Here is a 14,252-nt window from a genome sequence, read left to right as displayed (position 1 = left end):
CTGTTGCTTCCTAGAGCAAAAAAACTCCATAAGGACTGAGGAAGCTATTTGATCCTATTGCCTTGCAGTCTGCTATCAATGTGTCCTCTATTGAGTCATGGCTCGAGGAGACCAGTGATAGGAAGAAGATGAGATATGAAGAAGTGGCTCCATTGAAGGAATTGATCACACAAGCCACCTCTTCTTATCCATCCAAGAAAAATAACAAGCAAAAAAAATTGTTGCATTGGCCACTGATTCAACTACTGGCCACATGTTTGTAGAGAATGTTGAGACACAAAAAGAAGGAAAATTCCATGAGATTTCTAGAGATGACTTCCAAATCAAAATGGTGGATCTTGGTATCCTTGTTCATGACTCCATGGTGAGCATATGGAAGTCCACCAATGAGAAGATTGAAGATAAGTTGGAAGAGCTTAGAGAAGAAAAGGAGGTCCTGAAGACCTCGAATAGAGAATTGATGGAGTACATTAGGTCTGCACTTGGGAACACTTCATCAAGTCAATTTGAGTCGAATGTAGAGGAGAACAAAAATCTACTCCTAAAGTTACAACAAGAGATGCAATTCAAGCAGATTGGTCGAACATGGGTAGACCATATGAAGGCTCAAGGTCTCCCATTAATTGAAATTTGGGAGGTCTAGTGTTAGATGTTCACAAGCTAAGGGAGGTAGCTTCCAATCATTAGATCACCATACAAAAGGCAGTAGACAAAATAATAGAGTAGTTGTCCCTACTGCAAGAAGTTATTGACATGAAGACCAATGTTGCCATTACCCATGGGATCCTCAAGATGGGCAAGGAGTCATTGTTTCACTAGAAAAAATCCTTGGAGTTTATTATAGAGAGCTCTATGAGGTTTGCAAATGAACTCAAGGATGTACATGACTTGGTGCAGAAGGTCATTGAGAAATTATTTGAATATTTAAGATATTGCACACAGAGTCCTACATGTCTACAAATGGTAAACTTGTGGATGTTGAGAGAATGAAGTCTTGGCATTTGTTGATGAAGTTGTTGATCCACTCAACTTCCAAATGTCAAACATTCAAGAACTCTCATCTACAAATTTATAAAGGTCGCCAGAATTGATGAATTGACTAAGATTCATGACTATTGGATGATTCAAGCTAACAACATCATCATTCCAAATGTCGAGGAACTTGACAAAGTAATTGATGCTATGAAAGCTTACAAAGCCAAAGCACTTACTTCTAATAAGGTATGATGTTCTGATGTTCCTCCAAACATCTTTCATTTTCTCTCTTCTTTCTTTTTGTGGCCATTGATGACATTTTGTCAGTCTATAAGAGACAATGATTGAAGCTTGTCCTATTTTTAGCTTATTCTATTCAGAGATGCTCTGTGATGTAATCATCTAGTGTAACTAGCCATTTTGAGAAGGCCTATATATGTAACCTTTTGAGAAGTGAATAAGATCGACAAAATTACTTTTGGGCAAACCCCTGTAGCTGGGACTACTTTGTGTGACTCTAAGTCCAATTTTAATTTTGTTGTTCATTTAGTTATAGTGTAGTATTTGGAATGAGCTGGTTTTTGTTGAAAATTGAATCAATGCTAATGAACTAGATTTTATTTCCTTCATTCAATAGATTGTATCCCTTACTTTCTTCATCATAAGTTCCCCTTTTTTCTTTATGCTATACACCGTAGTTCATGTGTTTAGTGTAGTTCATTGCATAAAGAGGCTGAAAATCGGTAGATGGAGTGGCTAAGAGATAGACAATCTGGGTACTGTCAAAACATCAATTATCTCTCTAATTCGAAAATTACCCATTATGCCATCTTTTCTCCATGTTGTCATTGTTGGTTATGCATGTTCTCATTCCTTGCATTAAGGTTAGAATAGATTGCATACTATGAGTTAGCCCCCATTTTCACTTGCCTCTAGGTTGTTTAAAGTGTTGGGCAATCTAGTATTTGCCTCTTCTGCTCTTTGGTTAAGAGCATACCCCGAAAACCCGAAAAACAAAATTCGTTGAAAATCCTGCATTCAAAAAGGTGGTGTACCTTTCAATTCATGGGTCTTTGATAGATTACTACACTAACCCATTCTGTTGTTAACTTCTTTGTCCTCCATAAGCCATTGGGCAATTTAAGAGTCAAGGTATAAACCAAAAAGATAAGGGAGACAAACTATTAACCAACAAGTCATAGTTTGATCTTATCATAGATATGATGCCATTGGTGGAGAGTCTACCATCATTGTATTTTCAATGTTCAATGTTGCATCTTGAAAACATCATGCATGACTCTTATCATATTCACACCATACAATCACAGTTGAGCATATCAACTTGACTTTCATTAACTTTTTTTAAAACTTTTTTTTTGAAAATTTTGGATGTTTCACATAGATAAAAAAATATTTCCAATACTTTTGATTCATATCTGATTTATGGTATACATATCTTTTGTTTGGATGTTTTGATGTTGCATACCTCAACAAATTAAGAACACACACTATAGCTTCAAACTGAGATACTTTTCATTCAAACCTTTGACATCAATGACAATATCTCAACATAATTGATATTATATTAGAAACCGGGTGAATATGTGTCATGAATTCCTATAAATGCTAATATATTGTTCAGTAACAAAAGATACACACCCAGATTCATTGGCATATAAAATCTTCAATCTCGTTCCCCAATTCTGAATGCATCTACAACGATGATTACCAAAGAATCAACCATTTCAAGTCTGAGCAAGTACACAAGTTTGCAATAGCATTGGGAATATTTATGAAGAAAAATATATTAAATGAAAGATGATGAATAAGAGCCAAGTGCTTTTGTCTCGTATTCAATTAGGATGAAAAGATATGACATTATAGTCCAATATCGAAGATTTTCCCAGTCAAAAGTCGACAATAAAATTATGACATCAACGATGAAGAAAAAATAAATACAAGCAAATGAGATGAGAATGTTTTCATTTATCGAGCATTTTCAGATAGTTTGGAGACATACACTGATGTAGAGGAGATGCACCTGACTATTTGCGAATACCATATGAATCACTCGATACACACCTGATTCATGCGATATTCAAAAGTTGTATGTAAATGACACTATTCTAGGTATGTAGGATAGGCTAGCAACAAACAATCATGAGCATCTGAAGTATATCGTATGTTCTCTACATGTGACCTACACAAAAGATAGGAGGGAAATATATCCAAAGCGTTGTGTAAAAGGAAAGCTACCTGCGATGGAAGTTATGAGTATAAAACATTCACCACCGACTATGTTGGTCACAACTAATCTCCTTCTCAAGTCGACGCCTATCTACTGGTAATGATCTTTGTATATTCTTTATACTCATAACTAACATTGGTAGATACAAATTGCATTCAATGCTTGATGGAGTCGTTGTTTTGTACCTTGTAACTATGTACATTTGCAGTGTGGCTCTGATATCGTGTTGAATTTCTAGGATTGATGCAAATGTACTAATAATCTCATTGTATTGATTGTGATCCATATGCAAATGAAGGCTTATAAATATGAGAGGAGGCAATGGTCTCATTAAGAAAGATGTTTGTACCGTTAAACATCACTAATTAACATATTAATATAATAGTAATATAAATAACCATATATGTAACTCATCTTAAGTATATATGTAATATTAATATGTTAACCATATATGTAAATATATTATTATTTATATAATAATGTATAGTGTATAATATATATTATATTACAATATGTGTAATATATAAGATATTTATCTTAAAGATGATTTACCATCAATAAGGTATCGCATATTAAAATCAATCTGATAGAAGCTACAACCTTAATAGTATTTACAACTTAGTTGGAAACTTCATTTATGCACAACTCTTGCATAAAAACAAAGCAAAGAGAATAAACCCAAAAAAAACACTTTCTATTTTTTGCTCCAAGTCTATCCACATAGAAGATTTGGTCTCATTTAGCATCTTCCAAAAATGCATAAATAAAATACCAATAAATCATGATAAAGTTTAGTTGTCATATCCCAACGTGTGTAATTGTCTGTTGCATGTGTTAATGGATGGCCATTTATCAGAATACTATATAAGAGTGGTTGTCATGGACACCAGTGAGGGCCAAATTCAATGCACAAAGCCCTGCCCCAACATAACCTACACGATTGTGTCACTGACAATGACCAACCAAGAACTCCAATCCATCCTATGGCTCAATTCTTCCATGGATCTAGTTACCTCACCACAACCATCTATTGGTACAATTTGGATAAGTTTTATGCACAGGTAAAGCATGTGTTAAAGAAGCTCAAAGGCATAATTGTTGTGTGGGCGTACTAGACGCCAATTTCATTAATTTGGATCATGTCAACCTTCTTGCATCATCCTTACACATAGAAGCCACTTAGAAATGGCCTATGATAGACCGACCATTATTTTTTGCATGGAACATTAATAGTGGGTTACTAAAGAGAATATAATATTGTATTTTACCTTTAAAACATTGCATTTGACAATTACTTTCATTGAATATCTCATTATATTCTTATTATCAGTAGGCTAGAAAGGAAACTCCTAGCATAACCTTTAAAGCATTGCATTTGTCCAATGACTTAAGTTTCTCTTAATTACTATAAGAAATTCATTATTACTAATCACGATGTTCTTCCTAATAATTGTCTAGCTCATTATCTCACATTTCTTGAAATATAGTTGTGGTCCAACTATTGATTTCGTATGTAGCCTTGTAGCTTAAAGTTTTTTAAAATCAAATTTCTTCTAGGATGATTAATGTGTATAGTCATGTGGATTATGTGCTTTAAAAGTCTATGTCTATAACCTAGCTATCATGACATGGTAAAGTAAGCTACAATTCAATTGTTAAGTTTTACCATGCACGAACTCATAGTGATGCAATTAATCTTTGATTGTAATGAACACTCTTTACTCTTTATATAACTCATTGTCTTAACAAAACATAACAAAAATGGAGCAACCACTTCCACAAAGGAAGCATAGATTATTATTTTCTAATTCTAACCTGGAGCAATTGATATCTATCAATGATCTTGTTATTATAATGGAATTTTTTGAATCTCATATATCTAACCAATGGTTGTGTTATGCAAATTATGACTCGTCTTCATATAATTTGGTATCTATCAATGATCTTGTACCATTATAATGATTTTTTTTGAACCTCATACATCTAACCAATGGTTGTGTTATGTAACTTATGATTCATCTTCATATAATTTGGTTGTCTATTACAAGATTGAGAATATTTTCAATCACCATTAATGTTATTATCATACACCCTTGCAATCTGTCATAGCTAGCTTTGTTTATTATTACAAGGTACTCTAAATGGTCATATGTTATTTAATAATTTTATCATAGGTTATTTTTTCTAATTCTAACTTGGATTAGTTGAAATCCATTAATGATCTCGTATCATTATGGAATTTGTATTGAATTACCCACTATCAATATATCATAGTGACTAATTGCTTGAATTGGGTTTCCTTTATCTTTTAATAAGTTTAAGAAAAAATGGCAATTCTTTCTAAATTAAGAAGGCATGGTTTTATGTTGAAATAGTTGCTCCATTTATTTAAGATACTTGGGCACTAAGTTCGTACCACCATTTTAAAGTGCAAGCATCATTGATTGTTCAAAGAAATGTGTGGCAACCTTAGAAGAAGGTTGTTGTTAGAGACGAACATTTTGTGTCCTAATACCACAAATTATATCATTACTCCAACCCCATATATCTATTTGAGGTGGGCTATAACCAATCTTGGCTTCAATTGTGTAATTTATCCCTATTTTTAGTAGGAAAAATTAGGTTTTATGAGGTAAATAACAATTGAGTTTGCCTAATGCATCTTGCACACACCATTACTTTGTCACTACAAATGAGTTTTTGGCCTTACTAATCTTATATATACTAGGTTACAACAATTTCTATTGTGTTCAAATTCATTTAAGTTCGATACCTTTTTTTGTTCTACCTTCAAAATATATTCATGCCAATACTATAACCTCAATTAATCCTGAGTGAGTGATGTTATAAGAATTCCTTCTAAAATGAAACATTATTTTCAATAATGCTTTCACATCAAAGACCTATCGATGCAAGTGCTAGTAAATGTAGTAAAATGGCATGAAACTTGCTAAATAAATCTACTTGAATCTTCAAAGCATTTTTAACAAACCCATGTGACTATGCATTCCACCAGATTACATTTCTATAAGGAGTTTTGCTAACAAGTCACTTGGTTGTCAATGCTTTTAAAATTTTAAACATATTGTAGAATGTTCTCAATAATAACAACTATAAAATTAGATGGATAGAGTTGTGAACGAATATTAATCTCCCTACAATTGATGCTCCAATAGCCATGTGCTTTCTAACATCCTTTCAAAGAAACCATTGTAAACATATCTTACATTTATACATATTTCAACCTTTAGTTACTTTGTTTCAAGTTTCTATTAATAATAGAATGCATGCTAAATAGAAATATAAATTTTAAGAATGTTTTTACATACAAAGTATCTTTGGATTAAACTGTTTTAAATATAGATAAATTCTTTCAATTCAATTTTTTTATAATTAAAATTTAAAAACAAGTTTATTTGTTAAAACTATTTAGCTGCATAAAATAGATTAAAGGCAGTATAAAGATTATCAATAATATAATTAAACTTTGTAAAAAGTATACATAAGGGTTAATATAGAGCCAAAATTCTTATTGCTTAGAACTCACACTCATAAATTCTGGTGCACCCTATGTTAAAAAAAAATCCAAAAACACTATATGAATTCTGTTTATTTCAGAAAATCGTTTTTATTTTAAGTCATTCACTGTACTCCCAAGAAAACAACAGAGGAACAATTTAGGAAAAATTTCAAACAGCGCAAAACACGGGTTTTTTTTTATGCCAGATTTTGGGGTTTTACAGCACTGGAAATGAAAACATAAAAATCAATTGATAATTTTTTTTTAAAATCTGTTGTATTTTCAAGCCATTTTGTTAGGAGGAAGCCACGTTTTCATTTTAACGTGTGTTGTCTTCAAAGACAGCAAAGAACAGTCACGTAAATTTCTTGATAGCTAACTTTCGAGTTGATTGATTTCGCAAGGACACAATTTAACACTTAAAAGCACTCCCACAAATTCCTGAAAAAAACTGTAATGCAAATATTAGTTTGTAAGACTCTGTCCTGTAGATTATCTTTATCCTCTGCTCAAGACAGACAAAGGTGATGGTAATAAAACTCACAATAGCAATAAAGTGCAAAAGATAGCAACGTGCCACACACAAACCCTTTAAGATTCATATTGTCATTCACATCAGTAACAGTTTTGAAACACACTCCAAACACAACTAGGCTTTGAATTCCTTAATAATCCACTCCGTAACACAAACCACAGGAAATGAAAGTTGCAGTGAAATGTGCACCGTAAATACAAATGCTGATCAATTCTAACATATGCAAAACAATTTATTTAAGTTTAATACGCCTCTCTGCATTAAAACCCCAGATTATTCCCAATTCTAGTTTAAAAGATAGAAATCATCCTTGTCCACCATCTAAAGTCCTCCACTGACTGACATTCAACCAAATACAAGCCTTCCTCTTCCCCCCCAACTTCTTCATGTTTAATGACTTTGATGCTGATGCAAATCAAAACTCTGTTTTCGATCTGAGTGGGACTTTATTCATCCTAGATGCTTCAAATCTCCTGGTTATATGTACGAGTAGAGGTATACAAACTGTGGACGCACAAATAAGACTGTGAGCTGTTTGACAGAATGCCTCATAAAGATGCGTCATCATGGACTACGGTGATTGTAGGGTATGCACATAAAGTATTTGTTGAAAAGGAAAATGCAATTAACCAGCATAAAGTCAAATTCCATAACCTTTACCAGGGTCCTTCCTGCTTTTACAAAAATGGAAGTCATAGAATAGGGAGTGGACCTTCATTAAATCATATAAGTAGAAGCAAAATGCCCTTACAAATGGATTTACAAATGCCCTGGGAGACGTGTATGCAAAATGTAGAAGAACAGACAAGGCAGGTGAATTGTTTGACAGAATGCATCAAACAGATTTGATCGCATGGACGTCACTGCAACGATTGCAGGGTATGTACAAAATGAATTTGTCGAGAAAGCTTAACAAAAATTCAACCAAACGCACTTGGCAGATAAAAAGTCAGACTCGACAACCTTTTTGTAAAATACCCTCTGCCTATGTCAAGATGGGATCTTTGGAAAAGGGTAAGGGCATCCATTAAAGCATACTTTTATTATATGCTTAAAATAAATTGGTTGCAATGTGGTGCAAATTAGGCAAAACATTTCACTCCAAATCAGGTTCGGCTTTCCTTCAAATATTTTGTACAAAATGCTGAGTATTAAGGCTGGATGATTGCACTCCATGGGATTCCATGGAGGAATCAAACCTTCCACATCTATCACTAAAATTTTGGATTTCAATTTATAAATTAAACAGAGAATATTATTTTTACTTTCCTTCATAACAAACTAAATTGTTAAACTTAAAGACTGTTGTAGAATAATGGCTAATGCTAATAGGTTAATTGATGTTTCCTACATCAGAAATTAATTAATACAGATAATCAGAAATTTCTGGTTATTGTTTTAATTACAATTCCTGCAGACTGTCGTGAAAGTCATCTGTACAAGCAAAAATGGATGTAATTAACATTTTCAGAAAATTTTAAAATTACAAGCCCTTCCAAATCTCATCAACGACTAGTTTGAATAGACATGCACAAACCCTCTTGTATTGCCTGCATAAATTTCATGTCGCTCCTGATCATATGAAAATGCAGTAATATCTTCTAAAGGATCTTCAAAGGTACTCTGGGTTTGTGATAAATCAGATGGATTCCTGCAACTTGTATCAACGTCTGCATTATAGCAATCAATCTTAGCACAACAATTTCCAGTTAAGAGGTGGATAATGTTTATTGAACAATTTCCTTTATCAGTCTCACAGGACTCAGGGGCTTTGTTGTAAGAAAGGATCAGCTCTTCATCACGAGTCAACTGAATGATGCTTGTGTTACGACCTGAAAACCACACTAGTTGGTTTCTGTAAGATGCAAGCAGCTCTCCTTGTAAATTCCATACAAAATATACCCCTTTCTCCAATGTCAAGAATAATTGTCTGTCATGCAAGATAATACATCCTGAGATGTTCTTAACCTTTTCTTTTCTCAATTCAATCGTCTTTTCACTCAAAACGTCAACCATTTGCATGTATTCATTCTCTTGTTTTAGAAGTACCTTGTCATGAAACAATTCAATAAAATCTATCTCTTTATTGGGTACTAATGTATGATTAAAAGATTTCAAAACAGTGCCATCCTCTATGGATAAGATCTTCAGAGGAAGAATGCTTCCACGAGCAATTCTTCTTGATATTAAGAGCATTATACCAGCACTGATCTTTATTTGCTCAATTCCTATGTCAGATATGGAGCACAAGAGTGTATAGTTCTTCAAATCAAACACCTTGTAAATATGATCTTCAGGTGAAAAAGTAAGAGCTTTCCCATTGAGAGAATCAAACACTACAAAACCAGGCGGAGTCACCTTCTGACCCTCAAACAAAGCAAGGCCAACATCTGGTTGAGCTTTTCTAATGTACTCAAGCGGAATTGTTCTGTATGTCATTGAGGATTCATCAGCCACACCTATGATGACAGAATTATCTACCTTGTTATAGAACAGCCTATGAATTATTTCTTGTGAATCTGAGTTTAAGTAACAAAGCCTTTTATATGTGTCTCTATCAAATGCAACAAATACACCTGGCTGTACCGAAGCAAATATAATACTGTGAGCTATAGTTATCTGTACAATGTTGAATGGTTCATTTGTATCAAGCTCTCCCTGCAACTGAAAATTGCGGAACTTAATCTGAGGATGAACATTTCTCAAGATCAATCTATTACCAATCTCGCGACTCCGAAGTTTGTGGGCAATATTCTCAGCCATGGGCACATAAACAATTTATAGTACTTCGAGAAGTGACCAAGCTTCTATATAGAAACTTATGAGCTATTGTATGTATTATTATGTCAATGAATGTAACAATTCTATTCCGAATAGAATTTTGCACGAATGTATTTTCTATTCTTGGTTTTAAAAAGAAACTTGCTGGATGGAGTTTTAGCAGCATCTAAGGCAACGACAATACAACATTTTTAAACCTACAAGATTCAGCCAAAATTTCCTTTGTCATTTCCTTGTTAGGGCAAATGGTGAAAGATTTAACAGGGTTTATAGAGAGCACTAACCTTGTCATCCTCTTCCTGCTTTCCCTTGCCAACTGTCACGAGCATCGACCACAGAAAACTTTGCAGAATTCAATAAGGGTTTATTTGTAAAATTCAATTAGGGTTTATTTGCAGAATTCAGTAAGGGTTATTTGTATCAGATAGGGTTTCACGAAAGCACTTTGGCCTGGCCTCGAGGAGGATCCGAACTATCTCCTTGTATATGTACTTTTCGATTCGAAAGATAATTACATTTTCAAATTGCATGCTTCCCTCTATTTTTTCGAACACTATCGGACGATTTTGCTTGGTTTTGTAATTGCCGAGAAGAAAATTACCTATTAAAGTATTAGCACAGATTTAAAGAGGTCTATACAATAGTGTATTTAAAACAAGTGTCACTTTGTGTTTCCATGTCGTTACCTAAGTACATTTTGTGCTTATATTTAAGCAGTTTAATGTTCCCATGAAAATTCAAAAAGTGTCTATAAAGGATAGTTTAGAATCTTTAGCAATTGAAAATAAGCTTTGCGAAAAGATGAGGGATTGAAAATAAGCAATGGCTACTTATTGCCAAAAACATCATGTGGCTGCACAAACTTTTTTCCCTCCTTTTAAATTCTTTTTTTTTCCTAATTTCATCTTCGTAAAAGTATTATCTAATTAATTAATTTAGACTTTAACTTTCCTGCTTCAAAATAAGCAGCAAAATATATGTTCATGTGGCCACAAGTTCTAGAATTGTTTCCTATAATTATTGAGCAGCCACTGCTTATCAAAATAAGCTAAGCAATGGCATGGGAACATACTCTTAGTAGCTTGTATTTGCCATATAGGTTATTTAACTAGAATAGTAAAAGAAAAACAATTAAGAATTATAAAAAAAAATTGAGTAATAGAAACAAAAATAAGTGCATTTGATTGGTTGGAATAGAAAATATTAAGTAAAAGTACTCAATTTCCGTCCATAAATAGTTTTTCAATATTTTGATTATAATTTTTTGAATTCTAATTTATAAATTTTAATTTTACAGCAGTGTTTAAACTCTAGGGTCTTGGGCTACTATGCTAATATGTGCAAATGTGTATGAGTGCAAGTGTTTAATCTGTCACCATGAACACTAAAGCTCTTGGTTATACAATAGTGCCTTGAGTTCCTTATACTTAGATGTGACCCTAGGTTACATGACTACAAATCAACTCAGCTTAGTCACAATGGGTGTAGGTATAGACTCTTGGATTGCTTATTGTCACTCTAAGATGTGATTACTTCTGACAAGCAAGTATATGATACTCCTTAAGTATGTCGTGATCTTGGGTTGACCTTGCATTCTTTTGTCAAAATGGAATTTTCCTGAAATGATTGGTAAGTTGAGTACCTCCTATGGGTATAATTGTATGAATTTTATGTCTACACAATATGCATATTATTTATGTCAGAGTTAAAAATATGAAGTACTTGATTCTTGCATGTGTGAAACAAGAAGGATGTAAATTGCCAATTGTACACTCAATTTGTGTCACACTCTAAACTCTTCTATCCAAGTGATTCCATGAGTTTGGAATGCTTGGATGTCGATTTAGAGCTCCCTATCCACGAAGTGCAAGAGAGTATGATTCAAGCATGAAGGTTCTCATCTGAGCCTTAGAGATATTCTTCTTGCTAGTAAATCATGCAACAAAAGGTTCCAAAGACGAGATGCAAGAATGCAAATGTAGTCCACAAGGAGTTCCTCAAGGATGCAATGCAAATGTAGATTAAACTATATGAATATACAAAATGCAACTATGTTAACAAGAATGAGAGTGTTACAAACCAAGCTAATTACTATGTGATTTAAGCTATTTGCAAAGAAACTAAACTATTATGCAATATGATTCTAAGCTATCATGTGATGGATGAGAGAATGAGATCAGAAGTAGAAGTTCTCCATAATAGCTCTTCAAGCATTCGAATGATAAACCTGCAACATAACAGTACTCAAGAGTGTGGATCCTTTGACAATGGGAGAGCTCTTTCTTTTAAAGTCGTACGGAAAATAGAGATCAAGATCAAGACGATGGAAGATCAAGGGTCGAGTTTGAAAATGAGGTTGATCCATGTGCATACACAAGTCAACCAATAAAATAGAAGTTGACTTCCCATATAAGACAAAAGTCACAAAGCCTTTTCTTTTAATTTGTAAAATAGAAAAAGGACTTTATGTGTGCACATTAAGTGGGTTAGAAGAAAGGGGGCTTTTATTTAATTAAAAGGGGACATGTTCTTTTAATCAAATAATGAACTTAGGATAGCATAGTCAAACTATAGGTTATAATCTAAATTTAATTGATTTTAGCAATTTGGTCTAGGTAAATGATTAATTAATTTTAGCCAAAATGTTGAGAAGGGAGCTAATAGTCTAGGTGACCATTTTTAAATGATTACATATGCCCCTCTTTGACTAATGCATGATCAATCTGGGAACACATTACGTCAAAGAAAACAGAAGCCAAGCAGGAAGCAATAGAGATATCTAATTCTGAAGAACGAAATACAGAAAGAGATAGCAAATTCTAAATGCACAGCCTAACAGTGGTAGTACTAAACCTAGTAAAGAGATGATGTCAAAAATGCTAATACCTAGAAAAGAAAATGAGAGCAAATGGAAAGATCAAACATATGCTCTTAAGAAATAGATAGTTGTAGCAAGCAATGATCGAGTATTTATGCCCCCCAAGATCAAAATCGAAATGAGGTAAGGGGGATGTAGAAATGAGCTAGATATGAGAAAATTGAGATATAACAGATTCCAAGATGACAGATAGATGATTAGAACCAAAGAGTGACCATAAGAAACTAATAGAATGCCCTAGTTTGACCAAAGTTGACCATGAAAGTTAAATCATGAAAATTAGGTTAAATCAAGTAGAAAGGTGATTTTAGATATTAAAATGTGAATTAGAGTAGATATGAAGTGTAGAAATGATGAAGACATGAAGAAATGAAGATGCCCGAGCGATGATTCAAAGATTAGACCTCAAGAGGTCATCTAACTGCATAGAAGAAGGTAGAATTTTAAAATACGATTTTTCCTATTAAGATGAACTTGGATTTCAATTTCAATCCCAAAAATGGATCCAAGACATCGAAATTGGCCAGGGGTGCAATTTTTGCAAAAATCCTGAGAAGTTTGAAAAATGGGTCAAAATTAGGTCGGAAGGCTATATAACGGGTCCAAGTGTCATTTTCAAATCATTTTATTTTTTTGTGATTTTTGAGAGTTTGTGAGTGGTCAAGAGAGCATCATGGCTTTGGTGAACATTCTGACTCACTGATACTGTTTTGAGTGCAGCCGGTTGCACAACCGGCCAACTAACTATGAGGGGTCGGTAAGTTTTCAACTTTTTATCACTTTTTTGAGCATTTATGAGCTTTTTTTGCATATTTTAGAAGTTCCATACAGAATATCATGTGATATTTTAAAAAGTATCACATGGGTACTTCAAAAAATATCGTGTGATACTTCATATGAAAAAATTATCACACAACTTGTATGTAGTGTATCATATGAACCATACCCAAACCGGTGTGAAATATCGCCCAAGAAAATTGTATTGCACGGGTATAAGAAATAATGTTGCACAACATTTGATCAACATATTGTGTTGCCTGTATGTAGGAAAAATTGTCGCACAGTCTATTTTTTGTGTTTTTTTGTAGGATTTTACATGTTTTTTGATGTGTCTGATGTTTTCTTGTCCTATATTGCAAATGGTGTTCTCAACCCTTCACATCAAAGCCCCCAAAGTTGTGGGCTTGCAAGTTTTACAACACATTGATGATGGTGAGAAGGTGGCCATAGTGAGCATGGGGTCGAGGTGGGTCATAGGTTGTTGATTGTGCTAGTCGAGCGATGGCATAGCAAGCACAATACCTTCCACTTGCCT

The 14,252-nt window shown here is 33.6% G+C and overlaps 1 protein-coding gene across 2 annotated transcripts; it reads right to left on the bottom strand.

Annotated features, from left to right (window-relative positions):
* Nucleotides 1-7,385: 7,385 nt before the first annotated feature.
* Nucleotides 7,386-10,620, bottom strand: LOC149535126 (uncharacterized). 2 transcript variants are annotated; one of them, XR_016356881.1, is made up of 2 exons: nt 10,344-10,620; nt 7,386-7,782 (listed from the first exon to the last, which is right to left on the bottom strand). XR_016356881.1 is itself a non-coding variant. In XM_089804103.1 (2 exons), the coding sequence occupies exon 2, from the start codon at nt 10,039-10,041 to the stop codon at nt 8,791-8,793; it is 1,251 nt and encodes a 416-aa protein (XP_089660229.1). In that variant the 5' UTR covers nt 10,042-10,256; nt 10,344-10,620; the 3' UTR covers nt 8,608-8,790. The 2 variants fall into 2 exon arrangements, 1 of the variants encoding a protein (XP_089660229.1); XM_089804103.1 differs by lacking the exon at nt 7,386-7,782 and adding an exon at nt 8,608-10,256.
* Nucleotides 10,621-14,252: the final 3,632 nt, after the last annotated feature.

This window comes from Cupressus sempervirens, chromosome 10 (genome assembly GCF_028749045.1).
Source record: "Cupressus sempervirens isolate cs-2001-9-10 chromosome 10, ASM2874904v1, whole genome shotgun sequence".
NCBI lineage: Eukaryota > Viridiplantae > Streptophyta > Pinopsida > Cupressales > Cupressaceae > Cupressus > Cupressus sempervirens.
This window is presented reverse-complemented; position numbering and strand designations above follow the sequence as displayed.

Excerpts from the sequence above, each read along its gene's own strand:
- LOC149535126 (XM_089804103.1), bottom strand. The coding sequence starts at position 10,041 with ATGGCTGAGAATATTGCCCACAAACTTCGGAGTCGCGAGATTGGTAAT.